General features: G+C 43.4%; 2 protein-coding genes across 4 annotated transcripts in view; one reads left to right on the top strand and one right to left on the bottom strand.

Moving 5' to 3' along the window:
* The window catches only part of LOC104038860 (protein-glutamine gamma-glutamyltransferase 4), a 34,962-nt gene extending 32,437 nt beyond the window's left edge, over positions 1–2,525 (top strand). The window contains exons 16-18 of the mRNA XM_075705009.1: positions 1,062–1,231; positions 1,736–1,872; positions 2,384–2,525. Coding sequence (XP_075561124.1) covers positions 1,062–1,231; positions 1,736–1,872; positions 2,384–2,525 — 449 coding nt within the window. The remainder of the gene's footprint in view (positions 1–1,061; positions 1,232–1,735; positions 1,873–2,383) is intronic.
* A 3,925-nt stretch (positions 2,526–6,450) lies between these two features.
* Positions 6,451–26,929, bottom strand: part of ZDHHC3 (zDHHC palmitoyltransferase 3) — a 31,651-nt gene continuing 11,172 nt past the window's right edge. For 2 of the 3 annotated variants that reach the window (XM_075705517.1, XM_075705516.1), the window contains exons 2-7: positions 26,088–26,417; positions 23,322–23,446; positions 19,975–20,071; positions 18,030–18,111; positions 16,084–16,214; positions 6,451–7,461 (exon numbers count right to left, since the gene is read on the bottom strand). In XM_075705517.1, coding sequence (XP_075561632.1) covers positions 7,219–7,461; positions 16,084–16,214; positions 18,030–18,111; positions 19,975–20,071; positions 23,322–23,446; positions 26,088–26,393 — 984 coding nt within the window. In that variant the 5' untranslated portion in view covers positions 26,394–26,417 and the 3' untranslated portion in view covers positions 6,451–7,218. Of the gene's footprint in view, positions 7,462–11,747; positions 13,376–16,083; positions 16,215–18,029; positions 18,112–19,974; positions 20,072–23,321; positions 23,447–26,087; positions 26,418–26,929 lie in introns of those variants that run through there. The other variant, XM_075705518.1, reaches the window with a different exon arrangement.

Raw genomic sequence — 26,929 nt, 5'->3', positions numbered from 1 at the left:
CTTTCACGGTGCAAGCAAGGTGTGCTGAAGTGTCTCCCTCCTGTCCTCACCGTGAAGCATCAAAGATGCCACCACAGGCTTCGGGTGTGTCCATATGGGGGAGATCCCTCACAGGATTTAGATGGCTGGAAATTTCAGCCTTTTTTTGTTCCAACTCTAATGTTGATCTGCTGGTGGTGATGCTGGCGAGTGTTATTTTCTGAATTCTTGGCCCAGGCAAATTTCAACCTCGCAGCTGCCTGCCTGGCTGATCCCAAGAGCTGTTTGCTGTTCATTGCATATCTTTGAGTGACCTGGGTTGCGTTTCTGATCCCCAGCAATGTGACTGAAATTTGCTAAACAAGAGACTAACGAGTGATGAATATTTAACAGCACTTGCTCATTCCAAGCGTGAGTCACTCTTGCAAAAAAAAAATCTTTGCTGCTGGTGATTGCTGAGTGTTTTCACACATACATTGTGACTGTCAAAATGCGACAGGGTAGCCCACAAAGGTAGCTACATACCTTTAGAGATAAGGACAGGCTTTTCTCTTTTTTTTTTGATTCCCAGAGGCCAGGAAGCCTTGCGGCTAAAGCAATGTTCAGACTCCAGCGCTGCTGACTCTGGGGCTTTTCTGAGCCACTGGAAGTTTGTCCAGGCAATTAAAGATAAAATCTGAAGTGAAAGGAAAGACGCTAATTTTATAGTGAGCAGTGCCTCAGAGAAACCCCAGGGGACTCGGGCTTAAATGCATGCGACCTCATGCTCCTCTGCCTCCTTCTGAGTGCTGGGGCAGCCAGGGACAAGAGCTGCCGAGACACTGGATGTGAGCCTGAGCCAGCACTCGGCTTGGTGAGGAGATGGTGTGGTCTCAGCCGCCCTTCCCATGGGCTGCATGTGCTGGGTATCAGTTGCCCAGCCAGGGCTTTCCCCCGAGGGGCCCCTGGGTCAGGTCAAAAGCAGGATGGTCTCAGCAAATACCCCTCATGCCATGCCCTGGGGCACCGGCCACCAGAGCCAACTTTGCCACCCAGTTCCTGGGCATGTGGTGACGCACCGAGTTGTGTTTTCTCTGCTGCAGAAACACAGGTTGCTCTGAAAATCGCGGCTGATGCATACATGAAGACACTGGCCTTGGTGGAAGATGAAGTGCTCATCCACATCACCACCATTGCTGAGGTCCAGGGGACGGATGACAAACTCACCAAGGAGATGACGATGAACTTTGAGTACCCCCCCATCACCATCCAGGTGAGGCAGCCTCCAGCCCTGCTCCTCGCGGACGAGGGTTAAAGCCCTGCTCACTGTAACACCAAGGTGGGGGTTAGCATTCCCAGAGGGATCTCCCAAACAGCTGCCTCCAGGGATGCTCAGTCCTCAGTGTTTTATTTGGCTATTCAACCTTTATTTGAAGGCTGAAAGCGGGCAGGAAATTAAGATCTAATAGCCCCATCTAAAATGGGCAGGCAGGGGCCACTGGAGGGAAGAGGATGGAAGAGGACAGTTTGTATGGGGCCCATCTCCGGCCCCACAGCTCTACCTCCTGAATGAAAAACCTGTTGAGAAACCAGAGAAGAGCTGGGAAAACAGCCAGTGGGGCAGAGCACACGGTGCCATGGGACGGTGGAAAGGATATGAGGGGGTTGTCTCCCACCATGCTGGTGGTGAGGAGCAAACCTGTAGCAGCTCTAGCATCTTTATTACCCCTCTGATCCCCGGTATTTGGGTTTGTTTCTCTCTTTCTTCCTCTGCCAGATGCCAGAAATGGCCAAACTGAACAAGGAGTTTGCCTGTGCCTTAATCTTCAAGAACGACCTGAATGTGCCCCTGGACAACTGCAAGCTGCTGGTGGAGGGCTTGGGCATATTTAACACGACAGAGTTTGATGAGGGGTAAGGAGATGAGCCCAGTATGAAATGGAGCATGGGAGGGTGCTGCTTTGTTTCTTTTTTTTTAATTTCCCTTGAAGAAGTGGTTAGGGGATTTGGAGTAACAGGGCCCTTTGCAAGCTATGTTCAAAACCACACCATGTTTGGGCACAGGTCACACAGCAGAAAGACACAGCAGAGGTTGGTGCGCTCAGGGCATTCGGGCATGACAGGGGCTCTCCTTGTGCTCCTGCTGTGATGCCAGGTGCTGCCCGGCCAGTGTGAACACAGCTGCTTCTTGCAGAGCCAAATTTAGCATTTCAGCAGTACGGGGAAGTCTGGGGAAGGTCCCCAGGATCACTGGGACCACCAGCCAGCACCAGCCAAGCCCCGCTTGCTGCATATTCGTCACAGGAAAAGGGAAACACCCACCCTAAACACATGCAGCAGCTATTTCTTTATGCAAAACAATTCGAAAGCAGTAAATAAGAGCCATAACTCATGCTGGGACTATTTGTTTTTTCTTTCTCCTTAGGGATGTAAAGCCTGGTAGAATCATTAAGTCTGAAATAATATGCACTCCGACAAGAGTAGGAGAGAAGAAAATGGTAGCCAAGCTGATCTCAACCCAGATCAAAGGGATCTGTGCAGAGAAGGCCATCACCATCACCGAGTAGGATCGGTGCCTCAGTGGGATGTAAACGGTGGCCTTGCTAAATGCATAGCACTGCTGCATGTCTCGGGTGCTTCTTGCCTCTTTGATTGCTGGATAATAATCTTGAAGTAAACAGAAAAAATCCCATTAAGCTGATGGAATTGAACTGACTTATAGGACACAGTTTTGTTGATTGTAGTTAAATGTGATTCAGTAAAGGCTGTTAAAATCAATTGTGTGATTGTGTTATATGGTGTCACCGGGCTGGGATGGCTCTGAGCCCATGGGGGGACATTGCCACCTCAGGTCAGGGATCAGAGCTCATGAAGGTGCTGGCTTCAGCCAGCAGTGGGTATGAGCCCTGGGGGTGTTTTGCAGCTGCTTGGTTGCCCGGGCTGGCAGGACTGTGGTCCCACATGGGAGGCCACCCAAGGACCTCACCACACCACAGGCTGCTGTGCAGCTCAAGAAACATTTTAAACAAATCCATCCTGGGCAATTCCCTCTCCCTCCCAGCTAGCCAGCTGGGGAACCATAGAATCGTTTAGGTTGGAAAAGACCTTTAAGATCATCCAGTCCAACCATTAACCTAATGTATACTGGCATACACCTTTTTTTGTGTTTAGACAACAAAGAGAGCAAACCTGGCACACTCTCCCCAAACACCATTTTTCATACATCTTCCTTTCCTCCCACCCAATTTCTTTTGGGGGTTTTCAGGCATTTTTGAAAGAAGTACCATCTCCAGCACCATTACCAGTGCTTCCCGGGAAATGTATAACCTTTGTCCTTCCCCTTCCACCCTGAATGCTGCTGGATTACATGTTGGAGCTTGATGGTGATGTATGTCTGGAGCTCTTCCAGACATAGTCACATCGAAGGAGACAACATCTGTGCACAGCTGGAGCCCATATGAGCTGCACACCCCAGCGCCTCCCGAGCCCACTGCCGGCAAGGGACGGCTCCGCTCTGCAACATCGCCAGCAGCAGTCAGGCACTGGGGTTTCCAGCATTTCCGCAAGGAAAGAGGAAATTGAGCCACACAGTAGTATAGGGGTTTATTTAAAAGGCAAATGCTCAAGCATTAGGGCTGCAGAGTGGAAAAAAGAAATGGTGACTACACCTGGTTATGTACCAGCCCATGAAAAGGGAGGGAGGAAAAAAGGGAGGGAGGAAAAAGGTTCTGACCACTCCCTTGCGTTTCAAACATTTAGGGAACACCCGGAGGAGCACCCAGGTGGTGGTTGGGCCACAAAAGGTGGTCAGGCTCCCCCAGCCCCTGCCACCCCTCCGCCCAGGTGTCCCGGTGCCCTGCGGCAGCACTGGGTCCCCACAAGGCCACCTCCAGCGGTGGCAGGGCCAGGAGCAGGAGCCCCTCTCCCCAGGCAGAGTGGGCGCAGGGTCCACGCATGGCGACTGCAGGAAAGAGAGCAGCAGGCGGTCCTTGGCGGATGAAGTATTAGTTCTTTAATAAGTACAATAGTGACCCAGAGGCATAAAAAGGAGTTACAAACAGCAAAATATACATATTTTCAAGAGATGTAAATTCTTTACTTGCATAGAAAACCTGCTGTAGAAGACACCAGATAAGAAGTACAAGAACACTTTTCACCTCTGCCACGACCTTGCCCATCATGTACTAACACCTCGCACTAGAGCAGCAATGGGATCTCCAGCAACTGCTGCACACCGAGTGCTCTCAAGGAGCACCTTCCCCAGGGCCCGGCGAGCTGGCCAGGACCATAGCAGCATGATCTGAAGATGAAGGCACAATTTAACAAGGGGCAAGGAGTGCATGGAGGGAAGGGAAGGAAAATGGTGGGTTTGGTTTCAATTTCATGAAAATCACATTTGGTCTCAAGCTACCAGGTAGTCATTAAAGAAGGTTTATGCCAGAGCCATGGATAAAACAGATTTTTCCAACTTGTGAAGACTTTTGCAATTTCTGACAGTTGCCACGCTATACCAAGACAGAGAGGAGATACACTAGAACTTTGGGGGGGAGGAAGAAGAGGAGGATGAGGGAGACCGACAGCCAAGAGACACCAGAACAACCAATTCACTGGGCATAGGAAATCACCCCACCAGGTCTTGGCGGGCACCAGAGCCAGGGCTGGGCTGGCTGCCCATGGCTCTGCGTAGGGCACAGGGACACGTCCCAGTCTCTTACTCAGACTATAACTGCACTGTGGGAGGAGGGGAGATGGCTCTTCTGGCTCCCACCCACCTCTTCACACTGCTTTTCCATTTCAGCTATTAAAAAAAAAAGCCTAAAAATGCCAGTACCTGAGGAACAACACAAGAGGTGGGAAACAGAAGCGAAGGACACCTGTCCTCGTGATGAGGTGAACCAGGTTTGAGAGCGGAGGAGGAAATATGCTGCCTCCATTCATGCCTACCCGAAGCCACATGAGTGGGGTCCGTGTCCCGAGAAGTATCACCAAAATGCAGGGCGAGGGGGTCTTGCCCAAGCTGATGTCCCCACGCGCTTGCCTCAAGGCAATTTTCAACCATCAACTAGTTTCTCCCTCCAGGACCCTGTAGCACCATTCCCACTCTGCAGACACAGCACTGGAGGCAGGGATGTTAACTGGATGCAGAGGCTGGGCAGCAAGCCAAATTAGAAAATACGAGCTGAAAAGGGCACTCTTACTTTTCCTCCTTCAACATCCCTATTGCTCCCTATAGGAAATCCCCTATAGATCTGCATATGTCGCTGATGCCCCTTTCCTGTGGGATGCTGACAGAGAGGAATGTAGGCTGGTGCAGGAGCAGGAGATCTTCTTCCCACACTATCACACTGATGTACAGAACAATGGTGTTCAAGACCTCACATCTAAATGACATGAGAGGACACCTCAATTTCCCCCAAATCAGGGTGTTTCCCTTTACAAAAAGGTTTTTATAAATACTCAGGTCCTAATGACTTTTTCTAAATCTACTTTGCATTGAAAAAGAGGAGACATCCAGAGGGAATAGGGGGTGGGACAACTGTTTGGGAACATCCCCTGGGTTTTAGCCAAGCTGTGCTCCTAACAGTCATGGCACTCAGTTTGTTCCCAGACCCTTTGCCAGACAAAGGGATTGCTGTAGCAGAGGACAAGTCCAGGAAAGAACCTCATCCCTCCACAGTAGCCCTGAACGTCACATCGCTAATACATTATTACGATGCTTTTGTTTGGGGGGGGGGGGGGGGAGAAAAAAAAAATCTTGCACGAATTCCAATTGGTATTGCTTCTATAAAGAATAAAAACTTCATCTAGGTCTTTCACAATACCGTGCTTTCATCCCCAAAGCTCCTTTCTCTCACTTTCAAGAGGAAGCAATTCTCTTTGGTCCACGTTACAGGGGAGGAGGAGACGAAGTCAAGCGCGTCCTGTGGGGGAAAACCAGGAGCACATCTCTAATATCCTGCAAAATTTAGTGACAATTAAGCTAAGGGAGATGACAAGAAGGAAAAAAACAATCAAAAAACAGTCTAAATTAAAACTACACTAACTGACATCTGGAGCATGCCAAGTGTTTGTAGCGTGTTTGAATGCTGTGGGTAATGTCAGCTCCGCATGACTTTGCTGCAGCTATTCCCACCTGCAGTGACACCTTCCTTGAGCGAAGCGTGTTCCTTCTACGTGTTCAACCAACATTCACCAGGAGCTAGCTGCAGAATTAGTGTAATGAAACCCTGCACAATGGCAAGGACTAATAGGACAATATTAAACACTAGCAAGATTAAGAGGCAATATTCATTCTCAACTAACTCTGGCTGTGGGGGTGCGGGGGAGAAAAAGAGAGACATTTAAATTAGACAAGTCAAATGGAGAGAGCCAGTACCTCCATCAGCAGGGTGCTCACATCTCCCTCCTCTTTGACCGCAGAAACAGCCCCGGTGCCTGGCCTAGACCTGCTGCCTGCTTTCTGGCTGGCAGAGTTTGGCCAGGCAGCTCCTGCTCCACACGTCCTACGTGCTAATGAACCACAGCCCCCGGGCAAAAGCTTCCCCCCACCAGCAGCTCGACAACCCGGCCACTATTTGCCTGCTCTCAACTGTGCTGGCTGCAGGCAAATGCTCCCACTGGCCCAGCACCCCCACCAAGCCGCCGGCTCCAACACCGCTCGGCCAAGCACCACCAGTCTTGGGCAGCCCCATGAGCACAGAGGGTTAAAATTTATCCCTGGAGATGTTTTGGAGCTCGCCCATGTGCTGCGTCCATAGCCCAGTATCCCACCTCTACTAAGATCTGAGCACCAGCAGCTTTCATGATCCAGAGGCAGCATCCATGGGATGAGCTAAAAAGGATGCATTTTTCAAGAAAACCCTTAGAACTGGGCTAATCTGGCCATTGCACAGCACTATCATTTAGCCCTCCAAAAGGCTGTAAGAACAACAGATTAACCAGACTCCTTAGGACTGCACGTTTCTGGGAGCTGGGACCAATCTATCCGGCAATTATAAACTTTCCTTAAAGGCCAAGTAAGAAAAGCTCAATAAAGTAGTTGTTGCAGGTCCGAAAAGGAGCTTATGAATCTCATCACTTATAAAGCTTTCTCTGGAGATTTGCATTGCTTCTGCTAGTGCTGTACCTGGCTTCCACATAAATACTCCCAAATTTTTTAATGTGCGAAAAGTACGTTAAAAAACAACCCTTAAATCTCCAGCACAGCTAGTTATTAAAAAAACCTGAAAGCTGCTCTTGACATCTTGGACGATGCTTTGCTTATTCATGTAACACTTGGACAGCAACATCTCGAGTGAGAAACTGCTCAATTTCTTCTTGAGTCATTATTGCAGACGCAGGAGCTGCTGCCATCGCTTCGGCCGGCGCTGGGCTCTTGCAGTTCAGGTTCGAAAAGGGACTGAACCAACCCAAGGAGAAAGTACCACCGAACGCCAGCTTCATTCCTTCCCAGCCGCTGATCTTCTCCCAGGTTGGCTTCTGATTTTTAAGACGCTCAATACCCTGCAAGAAGAGAAGAGTTTTGGGTCATCTCACATTTATAGCGGGTATTTGTGCACCAACTGCTGTAGTGAGTGCAAAAGTGCCTATCTACAACCAGGATGTTATTCAAGCTTTGGTTAACAACGAAGACAGGCATCCTGTGTTACTGAGAGTTTCATCCCTGAATTTAACAACAAAACCCTAAACCAAGACCAAATTCACGGACAATCTGAATCTCAGTGACTTATTTCGGTATGAGTTGCTATTGATTTTTATGGCAAAGAGATGGCTTCTAAAAAGCCAACCCTTTTGGAAACATGGCGCTCTCATCCCAATGCTTTTTGAATCCCTTCAAGGAGTAACAAAATACAACTTAAAATTTCACCTTATTTGGGCACTTTTACACTAGTTCAGACATAAGCAAAATACTGCAGCTTTTTCTAGCGACCAGGAACTTACCACAGCCACATCTAGGCTTGTCACTAGAGGCTGACGTAAGAACACGCTTACTTGGTGCCCATTAAGAGCAAATATTTAAGTACACAAGTTCCATTTAACAAATTTTCAAAGATAAATCACAATGCAAGCCGGATACCCGCTGGGAGGCGAGGACATCTGTATAGGTGGAAGAGGAGGTCTCAAAGCAGAAGTGGAGCCTTGGTCAGTCAATATTCTAATTCATTCTCCCTCCAAGAACATCACTTTTAGTAAAGCAAACATTTTGATTGTATTTAAATAACAGGTCCATCAATTTGGGCAGTGACATTTTTTTCCTGGTAGTCTTCCCCATGTAGAAAGAAGGAACTAAGATTTTTTTATTATTATTTAAGGCTACCGCTATGTGAAATAGGGCGTAATTTTTTATGCCCATCTTCTGCATCATGTAAGAGAGGAGTCATATCTACAGCTGCGTATGATATGCTCACGATGATATATAAGACACCACGTAAAAACTGTTCTTAGAGAAGCAAGGACACCAGATCCAAGACTTGAGACACTCAAGGAAAGGAAAAAACAAGCAAATTCAGTTAAAACCATTTAAAAGAGCAGTTTTAGAAAAGCTGGGTGAAGAATACACTTGTCACATTCTACTTCTGCAGGTTTTCCCTAACAACCCACAAATCATTTCGAAGCTTTGCAGGGGGGGAAATGAATACATGCAACAGCTCAGCAGCGCCACAGCCGCACTCGCAGTAAGCTTTATAAATAACACGACATTTTAATACAGCAGCAGGTTGGTTTTGCAATAACAGTGAGTCAGCTTGAGCAGGCCCAGGAGAAAACACACCATAAATGGAAGAATTACATGCAAAGCTTTTGTGAGCTTCATTCGTGCCCCATTTCTTGTGCTGACTTCGGAGAAATCCAGCAGTGAACATGCAGAAAGAAATGACACAATACCGAAGCTGAAGTCTTCAGGGTTACAATTTTGGGGAAAACTCAAGCCCTGAAGCATAAACGTGCATCTTGCAACGCTAAGCACAGGCACGCATCCCTTTGCGCTGCTCCCAAGCTTCCAAATGCAGGGCTTCAGCTGTTCCAGGGAAAATCCCTTGCAGCCCCCAGCCCATTGGGACGAGGCACTCGGCGCTGCTGCGGCCAGTGCCAGTCCTGACCTCCCTGCCGGGTGAGCCGGGAGAGGAGCAGCGCTTGTGCACGGCAGAGCAGAGCCTCGGCAAAGCGTTTGGGCGCTACCAACGCGCTTTTCCTCTGGGATACTCCCGTTCCAGCGCCCTGTGGCCGTGCAGCCGGGAGGCAGATGCTTTTGCAGCTTAAAGCAGAGGAAGACCTTTGGTCGTCAGCTGCTCCTTGGCAAGCCGCAGAGGTTTCTAATGCGTTAGTAACAAACCGCCACCGCGGCTGCAGCATTTATTGCGTGAGCATCTAGAGAGAAGGAAAACAAGTTGCATGGGGCAGGAGGAGAAAGAGACACCAAGCACTGAAAGCCTCCCTCGGCAGCACAAGCTTTAACCCTGCCCTCGAGCACGTGTGTAATCCAGTTCGATCCATGCTGCCATCTAAACTGGGAATAAGGATCTTGAACACTTCTGGGCAGCAACCCCCATCTTCCCTCCCCCAGAAAACATCGTTCACCTGCTCTAAACAGTATCTGCTAACCAAGGCAATAAGCAAGGTCAGGCTGAGGTTGTACTAATGCCAGATTAGGGAGCAGTTAATCGGAGCAGGCAGGGGCATACTTTCTCTCTCTCAGCCTGACCTCACTAATCCCTTCAGGGCACGTATTGAAAATGAGCAGAAGTTTTAAAAATTGTATCCTGGTCTAACTTTGGCTGCCTGCCCCGCAGTCAGTAGGGCATGAGGTTTTGGCTTAAAAAAAAAAAAAAGAACCACCAAAATTTAAGGGGGATGGAAGGAATGCACAACTGTTGAAGATGTTTCATTACGGTTTAATGAAACTTTTTTTAAAAAAATATATTTACCCCAAACCTCTCATCATTATTTTAGGAAGTGACAATTTTGTATTTCAAATTAAACCAACACCCGTTTCTCTTTCCCGTCATGCAGCTATTTCACTTAAATAAAAAAAAAAAAAAAGGCTCAGAAAGCATCATCTTCCACTATTCCAAATTACATAATTTTGAACAAATACTGAAAAGAGAAGACATACATAGAGAAATATAAAATACTGGACACTCCCATTTCAGTAAGAGGTACAACGTTGCAAACACGGGGACAGTAAGACAAGGTTGACCTGTTACCACTGCGATGCTGTAGGATATACCCCGTTTCTCCCACTATTGCCCTCAGTATCTGCTCCCGCGCAGTGCCAGAGGAGGATGCTGGGCTGCGTGGCCTGACCCAGAAGCAATCTGCAGGACAGTTCTCGCATGTTAGAAGAAATGCATTAATTTCTTTTAATACACTTTTGAAATCCAGAAGGAAAGAGCAAACAGAACAGGCAAGCACTGTAACAATTTGTCCATTAAGGGGAAGACACGAGAAGCGTTGCTAGCAGAAATCATGATTAAGGCAGACTTTCCCTACAGCAGTTCCTTGCACTCATTCCTGCTTGGAGCAACACTTAGCTTTTCAAAAAAGTACCCTGCCTTTGCTCAAGTTTGTCCTTCAATTTCTCTTGGCCATGCTAAAACAGAACTAGCACCTGAAATCAGGCAGTCCTGTCTGAGAAAATACTTTCCATGAGCAAATCAGTAAGTCTGCCTTTCTCATATTAATATCGACCCACATTTAGTATCATTCAAATTGCACCACCAAGTCGCACAGTGCAAGTAAAACCGAGGAGCAGCCCCGGTTACTGAGACACACACACGAGAGGTACCAGTGGACATTTCTGCAAGCTGTGATGACGCCTCATTTAAAGCAAAAACAGTTTGACTGAAAATATCAATACTATATAATGATGTTTAACAATTTGCGTTTGTTTGAAACAAGAAAAACTAAGCAATTACACCTTTTTTTCACAATGGTCAAAATGCCAGAACAACATAACCAATCTTCCTCCAAAATGCATAGTGAGTAAGGGTAATTAAAATAAACCAAACCTGGAATGTCCACAATATATACATATAATCAAAACAATTTTTAAAGCAATGAACTGTAAAGACAGATGCATTCATTTGTTAATTACCTAGGGGACTGTCCCCCCACCAATACATTTGACTTTGCATCCAGACAGTTTTAGGGCCGGATTCTCTAGCAGTTCAAGTTACCACCTGCACGTGCCTCACCGGCTGAACTGATCCTGGCCAAAGATCCAGTCCTTAACTATTAAGCTGGGAGCATTCTCTGAAAAACACCATTGCATACTAAAATCAGAGCTACGTTATTTATTTACAACAGCTTTCCACTATCAGCAGTATCAGCACTGTAAAAACAAACCCTAAACTTTTCCTGAACTTTCCTTCATTAAGGAAATGTGTATGCAAAGGCCGTGTTTCCTTCACAGAATCTTCCCACCGAGGCACAAGTGCAGCTGGTGGCTCCCTCCGTGCAGTCCTGCAGCAGAGGTCACAACATACTCCTGACGCTCTAACCCTGAGGAAGGAGGATTGCAAAAACAGCCTGTTTACATGGCAGAGCAGCTACTGACAGCACTTCGAAGCGGTGAAATAAAACCACTGATTAACAAATCAGTATATTACCGATTAACTAATTTTTAAACTTAGAAGTTGAACATTCAGTTAATGAACCTTCATATGCTTCTGCCTGCTTGTGTACAGAAGTGAAAGTTGAGAAAACCATTACAGATTTTTCCCAGAGTCTGAAGTGAAGAAAGAAAATAAGAACAGCAACAAGTTTTTGGAAAAGTTTTATTGCATTTGTTTTCCATATGGAAGCATTGACAGATTGAAAAGATGCAGCATTCACATTACTTCCAAAATGAGACAGCCATTAAATTTCTTCTTCCCTGATCTCCCTCCCTTCCCCCATGGCTTTGAAGCAGTCTAAACAGGTCATTTTCAAAAAAAAAATACCATTTTATTTTAAACCAAGGAAAGAAAAGATTCCTTGGAAGTCATGGACACAGCTGATTTGTATTTTTCCTTTGTTTGCAATTCATTTGATGAACCCATGGGAGTAATGATCCAAAAATATAATAAAATTCCTGCCTGAACACGAGATGTCAGCTGTAGTTATGAATGGTTTAGCTCTACCCGTTTTTGGAATGCCTTCTGTCCCTCCCACTTTCATCACCACACAGTTCTAACAGCATGCATGTGCCTTACCATCAACATTTCCCACTTTAAAACACTTACACATATACGTGTGTGTTTACACACATACACATGTACGCATAAATATGAGAAAAGATTTACAAAGCTCTAAAACAGGGCAATGCTAAGAATATAGAATCAATCACCCTGGTACACCTACACATCCCGTCAATATTAGTCTTTATAGTAGTGTGGGCATTCATGTCAGTTTTTCACATTAACACTGTTTAGCAGGCATCGCTCTAACAACTTATTTACCAAGACAAACACACACAAACAAGATGATTCTGCTATTCTAAACACTTGAAAATTAGATGTCTTTCTTTCCTGCAAGTGTAAGGCATTTAATAATCCGAAGAGTCTTCTAAATCTGCCACAGTTACCCTACGAGGGCAACAATTTCCTGCGCACAAGGGAGGGAACAGACAAAATAATGCCAGAAAGATGGAAACAGTTCTGTGGCTGGAAGGAAAAAGGAGAGTGGGGTGGGAATCGGTGTTGGCAACATTTGTTTTAAGTACTTTAACTGTAAGTGATCACCAGGTCAACTGGCTTTCTTGCTGTGTCGCGTTCTTGTCTTGCACCTTTTGGTAAGTGAAGTGTCTGCTTCCCCTTTCAAGTTCACTTATGAAAGAGCAATGTGCTCCTTCAGGAAGTCCAAAGGTGTCTGTGTAGGGCTGTTGGCACTCATATGTCTTCCACAGAGCTCATCACAGTCAGGAGACAGCATGAGAATCTACTCAGAAGAGGTGGGTCACAACAGAGAAAGAGGATCCCCTTCACATTAGTTATGCCATACAGAAAGCAGAGAGAAACAAAGGCCAGTAAAGTTAACAAGATTAAAAAAAAAAAACAAACCCCCCAAAAAAACAAAAAGAAAAGCAGCAGCAGTTTCAGCCAGAGATATAGAATTATCTGAAATAGTGGAATACAGGGCTTTTTTTTCCTCTGCAATTATCAGCCATTTAATAGACATAAAAAAGTTTGTTTTGCTCTTTGTTTTAAACATTCATGGAAAATTTGTAACAGTAGTGCTGTAATATGTTTCTATTTTAGTGGAAATGCTGGTCAAGAATTCCTCAGACCACATACTGGTACGGGTCTGCTTTTCCTTGGTCTGGTGTTGCGAATGGGCTAAGCCATGCTATAGAGAACGGATGGCCAAATACTGCTTTCATGTTCATCCATTTTGTTTTTTTAGCCCATCTTCTCTCTTCCTTTTTCAACTGTTCTATTCCCTGAAAACAGAAATATCACATTTTCAGTCAAACACTCAGATTTTGTAGTTCTGGATTTGGGGAAAAGTCTGCTCTCAGTTACCCCTTATCCGAAGGATGGAGTAAAAAAATAAAAATGCATCTATACTGCTTTTCCTTTTCTTCTCATTTTTTTATACTAAAAAATATTAAGGCTAGAAAGCATTCCTTGGAAATAAAATTACTTTCATTTTGTTCAGGCCTAGATATTTCATAAACCTTTTAAGACCTGCCCTCTAATTGCCTCTGATGTCAATTAAAAAAACTCCACCACCTAAAACCAAACAAAAAGCTTTAATGGCTGAAAACATTATGTGCTAACCAGATGGAAAAGTTTTAGAGGGAACCATTATAAGCTTGCAGACAAAAAAAAAAAAAAACCAAACAACCCACAAGCCCAAAGATAATCTCTATAATGCTCCCAGATTCACCAAGCAACATCAGGAAGTGCCCATGGCTCAGTTTAGCTGAGTCTACCTGGTGCCTCCTCGTGTTCCATTAGAATCACTGCTAAAACATGCATGGGCTGACAGCAGGGAGAAAGGGTTAAATAAGATACTGATTTGAGAGAAATCATTGGCATTGTTTAGTAAAGGTTAGAGGGAGAACAAAAATAAGCCATCAAGCAATCAGCTGAAACATTCACTAGTCAATCATTGGGAAAAAAAAAAAAAAAAATCTGTATTGTGTCTAAAACCCACAAAGTGAATTTGGTCTTTCAGGAAAGCTATGCCTGAAGCAAAATGCCAGAAGCAAAATGAAGGAGTGCAGTCAGTGGAGATCATTACTCCTCCACAAGTAGCAGCAGCAGACAGATCACTGCTCTTTAACTTGGATCTTTGCAAGGTAAGCTTCTCCTGACCTACATGTCTCTCCCGAGCTTCGGATTAATGCACTGTAATACATCTGTGTTCCTCAAATGACCAATTCTGGGAGCCCTGCAGAACACAACACGGGTCAACTGCAGGAGTTGTGCTGATCCCTGGTAAATATCACCTCTAGACACAACAGCAAAATACTAGGGTTCTGGGTCCCTTCAGGCAGAAAGAACCATCCAGGTGGGACAGCGTACACAAGGTGGGGAATGAGGTCTCCCAGTGACTGGGAGAGGAAGGTGAGAAAGGGCAAGACACAGCCCTGTCTCTAAAATGTGAAGGAAAACACTGCAAGAGACCACACCAGGAAGAATTTCACCTGGAAATATTCCTCTGCTCAAAACAGATTGTTTGCCAGACACAGCTGGCTCAATGCTAGCAAATCAACAATGAGACATTCCACAGAGCAAAATCCTTACTGGTACATATTCAAAAAGAAAACAAAAAAATTAAAACCACAACCCAACAGGGGGAGTCCATATTTCATTTTTTTATTTTAGACTGTGGCATTGTTCCTTTAACATCTATGGGTTCCCAGAATTTGAGGGGAAGCGGAAATCAGGAGACTTATTTGGGTGCCCAGCTGTAGGAAGCAACTTCTAAAAATTGTTGACAGGTTTCAAAGATTGAGAAATTGAGATGATTATTTCACAGGCAGCATTGCTAATTTACACACTTATTGATAAGCTCAACCTCGGCAGGATCTTGTTGTTCTGTACGACACTGTACTTCTTCCTGGGGCTCTCCCCAGCAGAAAGAACAGCTGAAGTCTTCCTCTGAACACAGAATAGTCACAGTGTGAACATCAGCCTCTTGCAGAAAGCCAAGCATTAAAAAAAGGTACTGCAAAAAAGACTCAGGAGCAATGGGCTTTTAATGTCTATAATGCCAGTCATAGCTCTCCAATGACAGCAAAAACACCTATTCTAGCTTCAACTGGCCATGGGCAAACAAGTGAAGGGGAAACAGCTAAAGGAGGCAGGGGAGGAAGTAAGAGTTGTCACTCTTCTAAAAGACTATCACTTCTCTTCAACCACTCCAGAAAATTCAGATATCTGAGCATGCTTGGTGAAGGCCAGCAGTATTCACAAGTGTGGGAACATCGCCAGGAGTCACCAACTCCATCTTTACAGAAGTGGGCAAATGCAGGGATATACAATGGACTGCAACACTACCATGTAACCTCTACTATGCCATCTTTGAATTGTGGACGACATGGTGGCTTTGCAGCAGACTGTACCCAGCAGGTTTCCATGAGCCTACTCTACTCCCTTTGCCTTTTCCCTCCGGCAAGAGTTTTTGAACTGTTTAACAAGCAGCTAAAACTGGAAATCTTCTAGACTAGAAAGAGCGTGTGTGTGTATATACACACACACACACACATATATATATTCCTCCCCCACCTACTCATCTTGGCTTTTACAGCACTTAAAGCTGTAAATAGTAACACCAGGGGACATGCAGCTGAATTTCAGACAACACCAATGTAAAAGCACTTCATTAAGGGGAAAAGGTTCTCAAATCCACAGGGACAAACACTCTCTACAGAGTAATCCCAGTTACCCATGCCTACCTTATCAGAGGTACTGTCAACACAGCATCCCAGACAATACATAGGTGTACACTACTTCTCACAGTAACCTTCAGAGAGCACAACCCAGCACTGTGCTAGCTCAGTTTATTACATTGGGTCTTTCCTCAAAGGGTACACATACATGAACTCCCCATGCGATGAGCTAAAACCCTGTAGCCCTTCACTGTTAATGCAAACTGTGAGAGAGACAGGGTAAAGGAGAGAGCGTGTGAGACACCCACCGTTTCATCAGTGCAGATGGAGTGTACTTGGGTCCCAAACATAACCGAGGTGAAGATGAGAAATAGGAGAGCCTCGAAACACAAGAGGATGAGAAGAATCACTGTAGTCGGCGGAGAGAAGGAACTGCATTCTGTGAAAACAAAACAACGGAGTTGGAAGGGGAGATATCGGGTAATGCAGCAACTGCAAAACACCTTCTAAGCCACGAGTTTTCCATACTCAAACTGTCAAAATAAATTACGTGATCACCATTCTCAAAAAGGTGCACAGGGAAGCTCTGACATTCTTGAGGATATTCAAGAGTGAAATGATCACTCCTGCAAGTTTAAAAAAAAGTAAAACAAAAAAAACCCCTGCAACACTTCAAGAATGCAACTTTCTTTTCCACTTAGCTGTTTCCCCAGCACAGTGGCTAGGACTCCGCCCTACTCCATTTCACCTGTAGCTTCTCTGTTAAACCTTAATTTTAACAGATTTTCCACAGTGGTAAAGTCTCATTAGAAATCTCAAGCTGGTGGTCAGGACACAAAGATAATTATTTCTGTAGCACCAACATAAAACCAGAGTACACTTCCTTTCATAACTGCTCCAAGTCATAACCTAAAGAAGGGCAGATTAAGGCAAATTCTTATTTTTCTTCACACTCTATAGTGCAAGCTCAGGCAAGAGATGAAAAAAATTTGAGAAGGTAACTATACAAGAGCAGAAGAAAGGAAGAGGAAGAAAAACGTTATAGGGCAAAAATCATAGTGTTGAGTGTTGTAAATGTTGGAATATCTCCAGATTTTTCTGAAATCCAAGAACAAGTATCACCAAAAAAACCACGTTTTTCTCATGAGGTGTTAAGCTTTAACATATACACCATAATCAGGGGCTAACACAATCAACGCAAATCCAAGGCAGCTGGAACAAGAGATCCATCTCTCATAACTGCTCTGTTCTGCCACCGAAACCTGGGACAGGTGGGAAACTGCTTCCCCCACAAATACAGGCTCTGAGAAAGCTGGCAAAAGAAACTCTATATTTTGATGTATCCTTCCCCTATGGCCCTGGCCACTGTAGTCAAATCAAGACTTTCTCAGTGACAGCTGGCAGCTGTTTTACAAAGTTTGGACCTGCAGAACCACCTTGTGAAATTCAGTTCATATGTGTAAATGTGCACATCCTCTGCAGCATTATAAACTAAAACTGGTCATTATATTGAATGACACAACTGAAATTCCAAGAAAAACAAAGCTAATGCTCTTTGAAAAAAATCCACAAGCAGCACATACATCTGCACACACATTCTTTGACAGCTCGCTGTTTGACTCAGCATTACCTAGAGGATATCCTGTATCCATTTGTGGTTTTAAAAATACATCTCAACCGAATTTGTGAAAATTTACTCACTGGCTGCTCCAGAGTGAGGGCTGGGTCTTTTTGTTTGTTTGTTTGGGGTGTTTTGGTTTGGGGTTTTTTTGTTTTTTTTTTTGTAGAAAGGAATTGTTTGTTCTTGTGAGGGTGGATTTTTGGATCTGAGTTAGCATGTTTTCCTGGCAGTCTTGCAAGAATGATTCATATTACCCTTTTAAAAAAAAAAGCATACACATTCTTTTTATCTTGTGTTGGCATTCAGGAAATTAGTGCTGCATTCATGTCAACAGTAGGTTCTGGCACACATACTATCTAGGTGTCTTTGCATCTCAGCTTCTCTTTAGGCAGTATCAGGCTTAAGTTGAAATACAACTTTTCAGGACAGAGATCCCAGCAGGTCAGAAAGAATTATGAAGTTCCAGGATTGGTCACCAAAACAACAAAAAAAAAAGGAATAGGGCACAGCAGAGCCCTGATAGCATTCTTCTGAAACCAGCGTAAAAGGGGTTGCCTTACAAGCAAACTACATTATAAGGTCTTACTCATAGGTTCATCTGGTATTTTAATGAGATATTTTGTTAGTACTCACTTGTCCAGTCTTCTTCAAAGCAATACAAGAAGTGAAATCCCACCATGATTAGAGCATGCAGGGAAATCAGTGCTATATACATCTGAAAAATAAAGGATGTAATACAGGTGTCAGGTAAGTTTAAAGACCAAAATGCTAAATCTTCCAAACACTTTAAATAAAGCAAAGTGCTAAGACTGAAAAAAACCCACCCAAAAGCCCACAAACCACCAAGCCTTCCCATCCCCCCTAAATAAGCACCCTGAAGCTGACAAGTGCCAAAACTACACAGACTCATTCTGGCCTTACTAACAGCTCTGAGTTCACAGGAGGGAGGCTGTTTAATTCAAAGCCAGCTGGACACAAAACCCAGCCTCCTGTGCCCCAGCACAGCCTTCCACACAGTTTACTGTCCTTATCTCTGCTGAGTACAGCGCAACTTTCAGAGAACAGCAACTTTCTGACATTGAGGTATCATCTTGTCAAAGCTTACCTCCTTGCTCTTGAGAGCGCTATAGTTTCCCAGAGAAACAACAGCTAATTTGTTTTAACCACAAAAAGCACTTTATCCATTTTCCAGTATGAGTTTCAGAAAAATGATACTATTTTTTTTAATAAGTATTTTTCCCTGAGGCAGTCACTGGCATGGGAAGTTTCTCTCAAGCTTTAGTACTTTGTACTTAATCCTTTTTGTTTTAAATTAGGTCTTAGCTTTGTAACAAAAAGCTTTAAACTATATGCAATGCTACACATACACAATTTACCAAGACAGGGCTAAAAAGATAACTCTCCTGAATCTACAGATTCTGACAAAGGTCGGCAGATATTAGAAGTGAGAGAGATTTTGTTACAAGAAACCCCTGTGGAAGCAGTGAAAGGTGATAAAGGAGTATTGTGTTTTTCCCTGCAAGTTGAGCATGCTGCCATTCTTTCACTTCCTCAGGTCTCAAAAAGAATAACCACGAACAAAAACAGCAACCCTTGTTTTGTTTCTCTCAACTACATTGTTTAATAGAGCCTGTTTGAAAGTAGATGTCAGTTTTAACAGAAACAGAAATCCTTTTGATAGGATTAAAACACCTAGCTCACTCCTCACAGTGAAAAACCCTTGCTCAAGGGAAAAAAAACAGGGTTCGGTTCGTTCTGTAATCCACGTCCTTACAAACCACACCATAGAACAGTCAACCCTTCCATTTAACTCAAAATCTCCCCCTTTTTACTTGGTAATATGAGAACATTCTTCCTCGAACCTCCAGATGTCTCAGAAGATTTATTAATAAAACAGAGCATCACTGAAACTCAGACTTGTAATGTTCATGCTACTCCCACGGGATACGTGCAGTTCGCTTTGATGAAACAGATTTCAACCCTTCCATAAATATGTAGTATTCAAGTTTGCACTCCCGTTTTCTTACTCATGATGGCACAGATATAATATAGTACAAAAAGTCAAACACCTCCTTGGTTTTCAAGTATGAAAATAAACCACTTGCAAGTAAAAGGTGCATAATTCTTGCCAAAGGGGACACAGACTTCCCACTCCTCGCTTCAGATGTGGCAACAGCTCTTATTCTATGATCCCACACAGGTACTCGTACAACTACAACACTTAGGAACCCTGCATATGGCCTGGGACCCTACCAGCCACAGTACGGTGTAAAAGGATGGCCCACACCTCAAAGAGCTCAACGCCACAATAAACTACTCACATTACAAAATAGCATGCTGAACAACTGTCAACACAAACCTCACAAAACCCTGGCAAATAGTTCCCATGATGCCTTTTCCCCCTGTTGCTGTGTTGTGTGTGTTCCCTAATTAACAAAACAAAGTCTGCAACAGTTCCCTGTAAAGTTCTTCTGAAACAAGGAAAAAAAAAACCAAGCCAGCCTTCTGAGCTGCTTCACACACAGCATTTCAGTGCTGCCCGCTGGACAACCTCAAATACCACTTGCAAAATACTTACTGTAAACAGTACAAAGTACTTCTGGTTATTCTCTCCCACACAGTTATTGACCCACGGGCAGTGATGGTCCATTTTCCGAATACACCTCTTGCAAACACTGAAAGAATACAGGTCTTTATTTATAGCACATTTCATTCCAGGAATACAAAATTTCACGGGGGTATGGTGGGGACAGAGATTAAAGGAAAGAATCAGAAGTGAAATTTGAACCTAAATAAATTTACTGGTCACCACATTTATACTTGTGGTTCACTCACTTGACTACATCTGTTCAAAATTAACCATACAATACCAAATCACCATGGTAAAAAATTAATGCTAAGTAAGACACATTAGCATAATATTCACATCAGCGGTCCTGCCAAAATATGGTTTGAACAATACATTCAGGCAGATGGAAAAAAATCTGTGGTTTAGTTTAGTTTTAACCTATTTGGTCTGTGAAAATGTCCACAACTAAAAACTAAACAAAAACCAGAAAGATATGAAAAGCAGCAAGGAAGAAAGGTATTTTTCAGAGTTGATAACAACAGCCTAAGTTTTATTTACTAACATTAGCTGGTAGCAGGAACTTGCAAAAAAGAGAATTAAATAAAGCATTAGAAAATATTTTGACATCAAGGTAAGCCACATACTAGCATAAAACAGCTGTGGCAGTCAGTCAGGCAGTACCACAATATACATTCAAGGTAAAATTACATGTTAAAGCACTTCACAAAACCAGACTAATAAAATCAAAATTAAAATTCTTGCCAGCATGCACAGTGTGGCTAAAAGTCAAATAATTAAAAGATTATTACTTTGTCTGAACATCATTCTCTTGCTTAGTCAGTAACTGCTTCAACTCACATAATAAAGGAAGTCTTTTTCTCTGCTGCTTTCTCATATGATAGGAGACGAAAGGCAGTCTCCTGATACCACATTGCACAAACAAGCACAGAAATCAAATATGAAAAAACACAAAACCCCAAAACAACCAAACAATAGACCCAGAAAGGAAACAGCCATTCCAGAACAATTCTGGCAGCACTGAAACAGAAAGGATCAGGGGCTCTGCTAATTTCATTTTTCTTCTTATAACAAAAAAATACTTTGACCTTAACATAAACAATAAACTTCAACACCCAAATGCTTAAGGGAAACTCAAACAAAAATATAAACATGTTCTTATGAGCACGTATGAATAAATAATACAAAACCTCTCCATCAGAACAGCCTTGCACTCATTCTACATGGTGGGAGGGGGTAATCCCCAAGGATACATGCCATGCCTGAAAAACAAATGAGTTGCTATAGCCCTGATCCTAAATGAGAGGTTGGTCAAGCAGGTCCCAGCCTCTCGGCGTGGGGCCAGATGAAGAGCTGCTTCTCCTCAGGTAGGCACGGGTGCCTTATCACCTGCCAGCCCCAGGTGCAGTGGACAACAGGAAAAGCCTCGTTTTGCTAGAATAAGCAGCTTGAAATTATTTTTGAGCTACATGGGGACTTAAAATCAGCTGGCACAGTAAAAACAATTTATCTGCCGGATAACATCATATTTCATATGACAAGTATCAATTACTGGTTTTAAAAAAAAAGGAGGGGGAGGCAGGGCAGGTGGTGTAAAGCAGGAGGATGCCTCCCTGTGGTCCAATTTACTTTGTGCAGAAGCACACACACTTCTCTTGGGCTCTGAAACAGGTAAGCAGCTAAGCAACCTCTTCAATTGCTCCTAGGTCCTGGTCCCCCAGAGGGACAACCTGAAGCAGCCAAGCCAAAGACAACCTCCGTGAAGGAGGTAGCAAAGGCTGAGAGGAGAGTTTTTATTCCATGCATACATACCAAAAGCAGTTGGATGAGAGGCAGAACGTGAGCTGGTGGAAAAGGAAACTCAGAAACTAAGACTGAAAACTATAGGCAGCAGGGGTTGCCCATACTCAAGAGATGCTTGCCTTGCTCAACCACCCAAGCTTCCAAATGCTGGCAGGAGTAGTTTGCTGGGCATGGGGGACCCACAAATTAGCATATGAATCCAAAAGCACTCTGGTCCCTAAAAGCTAGCAGTACCTCCTGCTGATGAATATGCACAACCTTGATGTGTGCAAGTCCAATAAATCCCCCCACCTCACAAAAAAATGTTTGACTGAAGATTCTCAACAGCATCAGTGTGCAGTGGATCAGTTTCTCAAATCTTAATGTCTATAAAGTTATCTTAGCACAGAAATAAGGACCGCGGAGATGAGGTCTTGTGTTTAGCCAAAGAGTCTTTTTCATTTACCTACACTGTGAGTCATCAGCAAGACAGCATTTTAGATGCGAAGTTTCATTCATAATTGAAGAAGTGTCAGAGGGGATTTTACAGTAGCATTAATAAGTGATACGCACGATCACATTGCTGCTGCTGAATAACCAACATCTGGTTTTGATTAAAATAAGAAACCAACAAAAAAGAAAAACATTTGCAAACTAAAGGTCTGAAAATAAATATGAAAAATGCAAACAGCAGAACAAGTTTGTTCAGCTCAGTACCACGTATTCCCCTCCCCACAAGACCCCTGCATGAATCAGCAGTAACTCTGATACAAGTTCTCTCAGCGTATATTGGGGTTTGAGTAGGTAAGGAAGGGACACCCAGCGCAAACTCATTAACTACTTACTGGAAAGCAGGTTCACTTGTTTTAAAAGCAGAAGATAATTTCAGGAAGTAGTTATTTTTTTACTCACTGCCTTCAGTACTAAAAAGCTCACTACCAGTTACTTTCTTCAGGGAAGTTTATCCCACCAGCATAAGAAAGGACGTAACAGATCAGTAGGCATACTGATCTATCACAAAGCACAAAACAAAGTCACAGTACTCAAATAAAATGTGGAAGTCAGAACTCTTAAAAAATATATACAGTTACTTGAATTTTATTTTTTACTTAAACATGACTTCTAAATAGAATCTACAGTTAGATGAATGTGTTTGTGAATAAAAACAAAACCAGAAAGGACACTGACCTTTTGCAAGACACTGAATTTCATGGATTTCTATGCATTCTGGTATACAATGTCTCTTTTAAAGTCACCTTTACATGAAAATTTATGGATGTCAATTACAGGTCTGGTGTCAAGGCAGCATTCATTTGAAGTGTTTCTCACTTTGCAAGAAGTGGCCCCAGCCCGCTATAGATGAAAACTTGTCAGAAAAGGCCTGAGATTTTTTTCAGAGAAGCTTGAACATGTCTTGCGCTATTGGCAACAGAATTTGGATGCCAATCTCTCAATTTAACCTCTCAAGTCTCAGATTCCAGTAACAATTTGGATCAAGGCACACCAGGTAATTCTTGAGGTCTTGATAAAAGAGCAATCCTCAGAAAAAACTTTACCTGCAGTGATGTGCTCTGTCAGGTTTGATGCTACAACACTTTGGGCACTTGTAAACCACTTGTCCTGGCTTTAGCTGTAAACTCTCGATGAATTCCTTTGTGGCATTACCTTTGGGCACAGCACCCTGCAGAAAAAAAACCCCAAACCAGAAGATTAACCTGTGGACTTTAGAAGTGCTAAGAACAATAGGGTGACTTAAAACTATGGGAGGGAAGAGAAAGAAATAAAAACTTCCCTAAGATCAACAGAGTTTCAAGAACAGCAAGAAGATTCAGAAAAAAAAATTAAAATGAGGTCCTAATATATGGAGCTACATACTTAAACATCATTTTGGTGGTCTGGGGTTTTTTAAACATTAGTAAACCCTCACTTAAGCAATTAGTCTTTTGTAATCCTATAGTAACCTTAAAATATTTAAGAATCCTCATCCCTCTCTTCACATCTATCAATAAATTTATCATGCCAGTGTTTCATATCACAAACTGGAAACAGCAGATATTTTACTCCAGTAGAAGAAGCTACTTCTTAAGTATCATTGTGTACATTAAGAGTTGCTGGTAAACACCTCATGTATTTATAGCGATGCTTCCATTATGTATTTGTTATTTAAATTAGGTTTTAACATTCAAACAGTGAACACTAAGAATCCTCCCACCTGAATAAGACTAGGCAAAACATTATTAGCTGTGCAATTTCCACTTTAAACTATGTGTCTTTAAACAGAGCTGCAGGAGCTTGAGTTCAAGAGTTTCCAGCCCTTCTAGGGCTCCAAAAAAACCCAAGAAGTCATGAAATGTGCTGTATGAAATCAGTGTTGGTACGCTGGCACAAATGCACCTCTGTGTATGTAAGGCTTTTATACTGAAATAAAAACAGGGATGTAGTATTTTAACAGATTTCTGATGGAACAGTCTCTTTTTAACACATCTACACAACCTCCCAACAGCAATAAACAGGAACAATACACATCAATGAGAGAACTGCAGGTTAAACCAGTGCTATAAGGCTTTCTTGAGCAGTCTTTGCATTTTTCCACAGAAACCTCCCAACAGCCTGACCAATTTAAAAGTTGTCAAGACCAATTTCCACAAAATGCTACAACTCACGTTCCCTCTCTTCAGTATGCAGCAAAGCTCAAAACCTTAGGAATGTTTTTAGCAAGATCCCACAGGAAGCAGTTCCTGAAAAGCATGATACACACTATCAATTCTGAAGAATTCAGGTGTTCATTTATTTATAATAAGAATTCTATCTGTTTGCCTCATCAGGGCTTTCTGTTTCATTCTGATCTTAGACATGCCCCTGGTTCTCCATGTCCTGGCGACTTCCTTCATCCCTGACTCACACTGTTTGCCAGATGTTGCTGCATCCCCTCACTTTACCTTCCCTCCTCCATTTTGTTTAGCTGATCTCCTTACAAAAAAGATAAAAAAAAATCCCACTGGCTCTCACCATCCACACACAAAAATCCATCACACAACTAGGAATTAACATATCTTTTCCCAATTACTCTGCACAGAGATTGTATCTGCTTCTCCAACGCTGCTTGCCCAGCCTGCTTTAGAATACAGCTTTTGTTTCAGAAGAGTTCCTGCTAACTCTGCAAAGTAATTCCAGTGACCTGAAGGTCCCTAGGCATTAAAGCCACACAACATACAATAATTAACAACAAGAACCCCTAGGATATAAACTCTAACAAATCGCTGCAACCTCCTATTTCTGAGGCCAATGACCAGAAGTTTCAGTGCCTCAACTACTGCTTACAGTTCTACCCAGCAGCAGTAGCATGCAATGCATCAGTCTTTACCATGAACTGTGAAATTACCCCAAATCAAGCCACTTGCGCAGTGCTGTGGTTTCTGAGAGAGCTGGAAACCAAGAAGCAAAGATTACACTGAAGTTTTAATGGCACCTAACAAGGTTTCAAGTAGGAAATGACATTTGGAAGGAATACTTAAGAGTGTCAGAGGCACACCACCATTCTCAACAGCAACAAGAACACTCAGCAGGAAGGCGCCAAGAGGAGTCTAAGCTTGTTTTTCCTTCCACTGACTAGTGGAGATGGGGTTTTGAACTGAAACTGTCCAGCAGTTATTAAGCAAAATAAACCATCACAGGCCACTCAGAATAAGCAGCATGGTACTAAACTGTTATCTTCTCACTTAGCTGAAAGACAAGAAAGCAGCAGACCACATCTCTCATAAAGCAATGTCCTATGGAGACATACAAGGGGTCTTACAACTCTGATGCTTCCCGCCTGCCTAAGAACTGTCAGCTGTTAGCATGCTCACACAGTATTTATTTCAGCATGGTTCAATAAACTCAACTAAATCACTAGTATGAGAGATGGTAACACAGCTTTTGAAAACAACATACGTTCTACTCCATTCTGCTGAAGCAATACTTGCTAAGGCAGACAACCAAAACCAGCTTTTCCAGCTTTCCTGTTTGTCAAGACACAACAAGCCACAAACACAAGATCTGCCACTGGGGAGAAAACAGCGTCAGAGAGAAACACTCTCCTTCCTAGTGCAAAAAGACGAGCTGCTCACACAGTGGGAATCTAAAGCTGGGTCCTTGACTTTGCATCTGACTTGAGTGGGATGAGAAATTAGCATACCACATCAGCAGCCTCACTCAGCAGGCTGACACACAAAAGTTATTTAAATCTGCCACTCGCTCGGCAACTGAGTTAGCCAACATCTAGCAGACAAGAAAAACACCGCCTGTTTCTTTCCGAGATATACAGAGAGAGATATACTTACTGGATCTGTCAGCATAGCACGAAAATGTGAAGCCAAAGCGAGGAAAGCCAAGGTGTTGAACAGTGTGCCATTGATGACACTATAAACATAATCTCTCGATGGAACTAGCATGACAAGAAGGACTACAAAGTCGGCATAGAACACCAGCATCCAGGTAACGACAGCACATGCAATACCACAGCCATCTCGAATAAACCACATTGTTCCCAGGGAAGCGCGGCTAGGAGGTGGAACACACTTTTCTGGCTGGAGGTATTCAGGTTTCCTTTCAATATCTCTGAAGCGGTGGACTGGAGTAATCATCATAGGCTATTATGTCCATACTTGCATCTGAAAGAGAGTCAGAAACAGTGTTCACCGCTTTGCGAGACATGTAGACCTCCATTCGCATAATGGCACAGGGATCACATGGGAAATTCCAAATTGCAGAAAGTGAGTTGAAAAAGCAAAAAAGGTAAATAAATCAAACACAAAATAATGGATTTAGAAACCAGACTCTTGCGCTTATCAGAACACTTCTTACTCAGAAGACTCTCTAAGTGCTTTTAAGACTTGCTTAATTACACATTAAATCCACCAGTGTGCCATCTCCACTCCCCACAGAGGAAAGGCAACAAGTGTTTTAATGAAGAGAACAGTGACCAAGTAGGTGCCAAGAGGAGCTGCCACAGCAGGAACTGAAGCAAGAACTGGACACTGTCATGCAAGGAATAAAGTAAAGACCTGGCACAGCTGGCAGGGTCCCTTTTTGCTGCATCAGACCTTGGGTAGGGAAGGATCTGCCTACAGACACTGGGAAGCTTAGCAAGTGGAAGAGGTTTCCTTTCTCCTTATCCATTGAC

Source organism: Pelecanus crispus, chromosome 2 (assembly GCF_030463565.1).
Source record: "Pelecanus crispus isolate bPelCri1 chromosome 2, bPelCri1.pri, whole genome shotgun sequence".
Lineage (NCBI taxonomy): Eukaryota > Metazoa > Chordata > Aves > Pelecaniformes > Pelecanidae > Pelecanus > Pelecanus crispus.
This window is presented reverse-complemented; position numbering and strand designations above follow the sequence as displayed.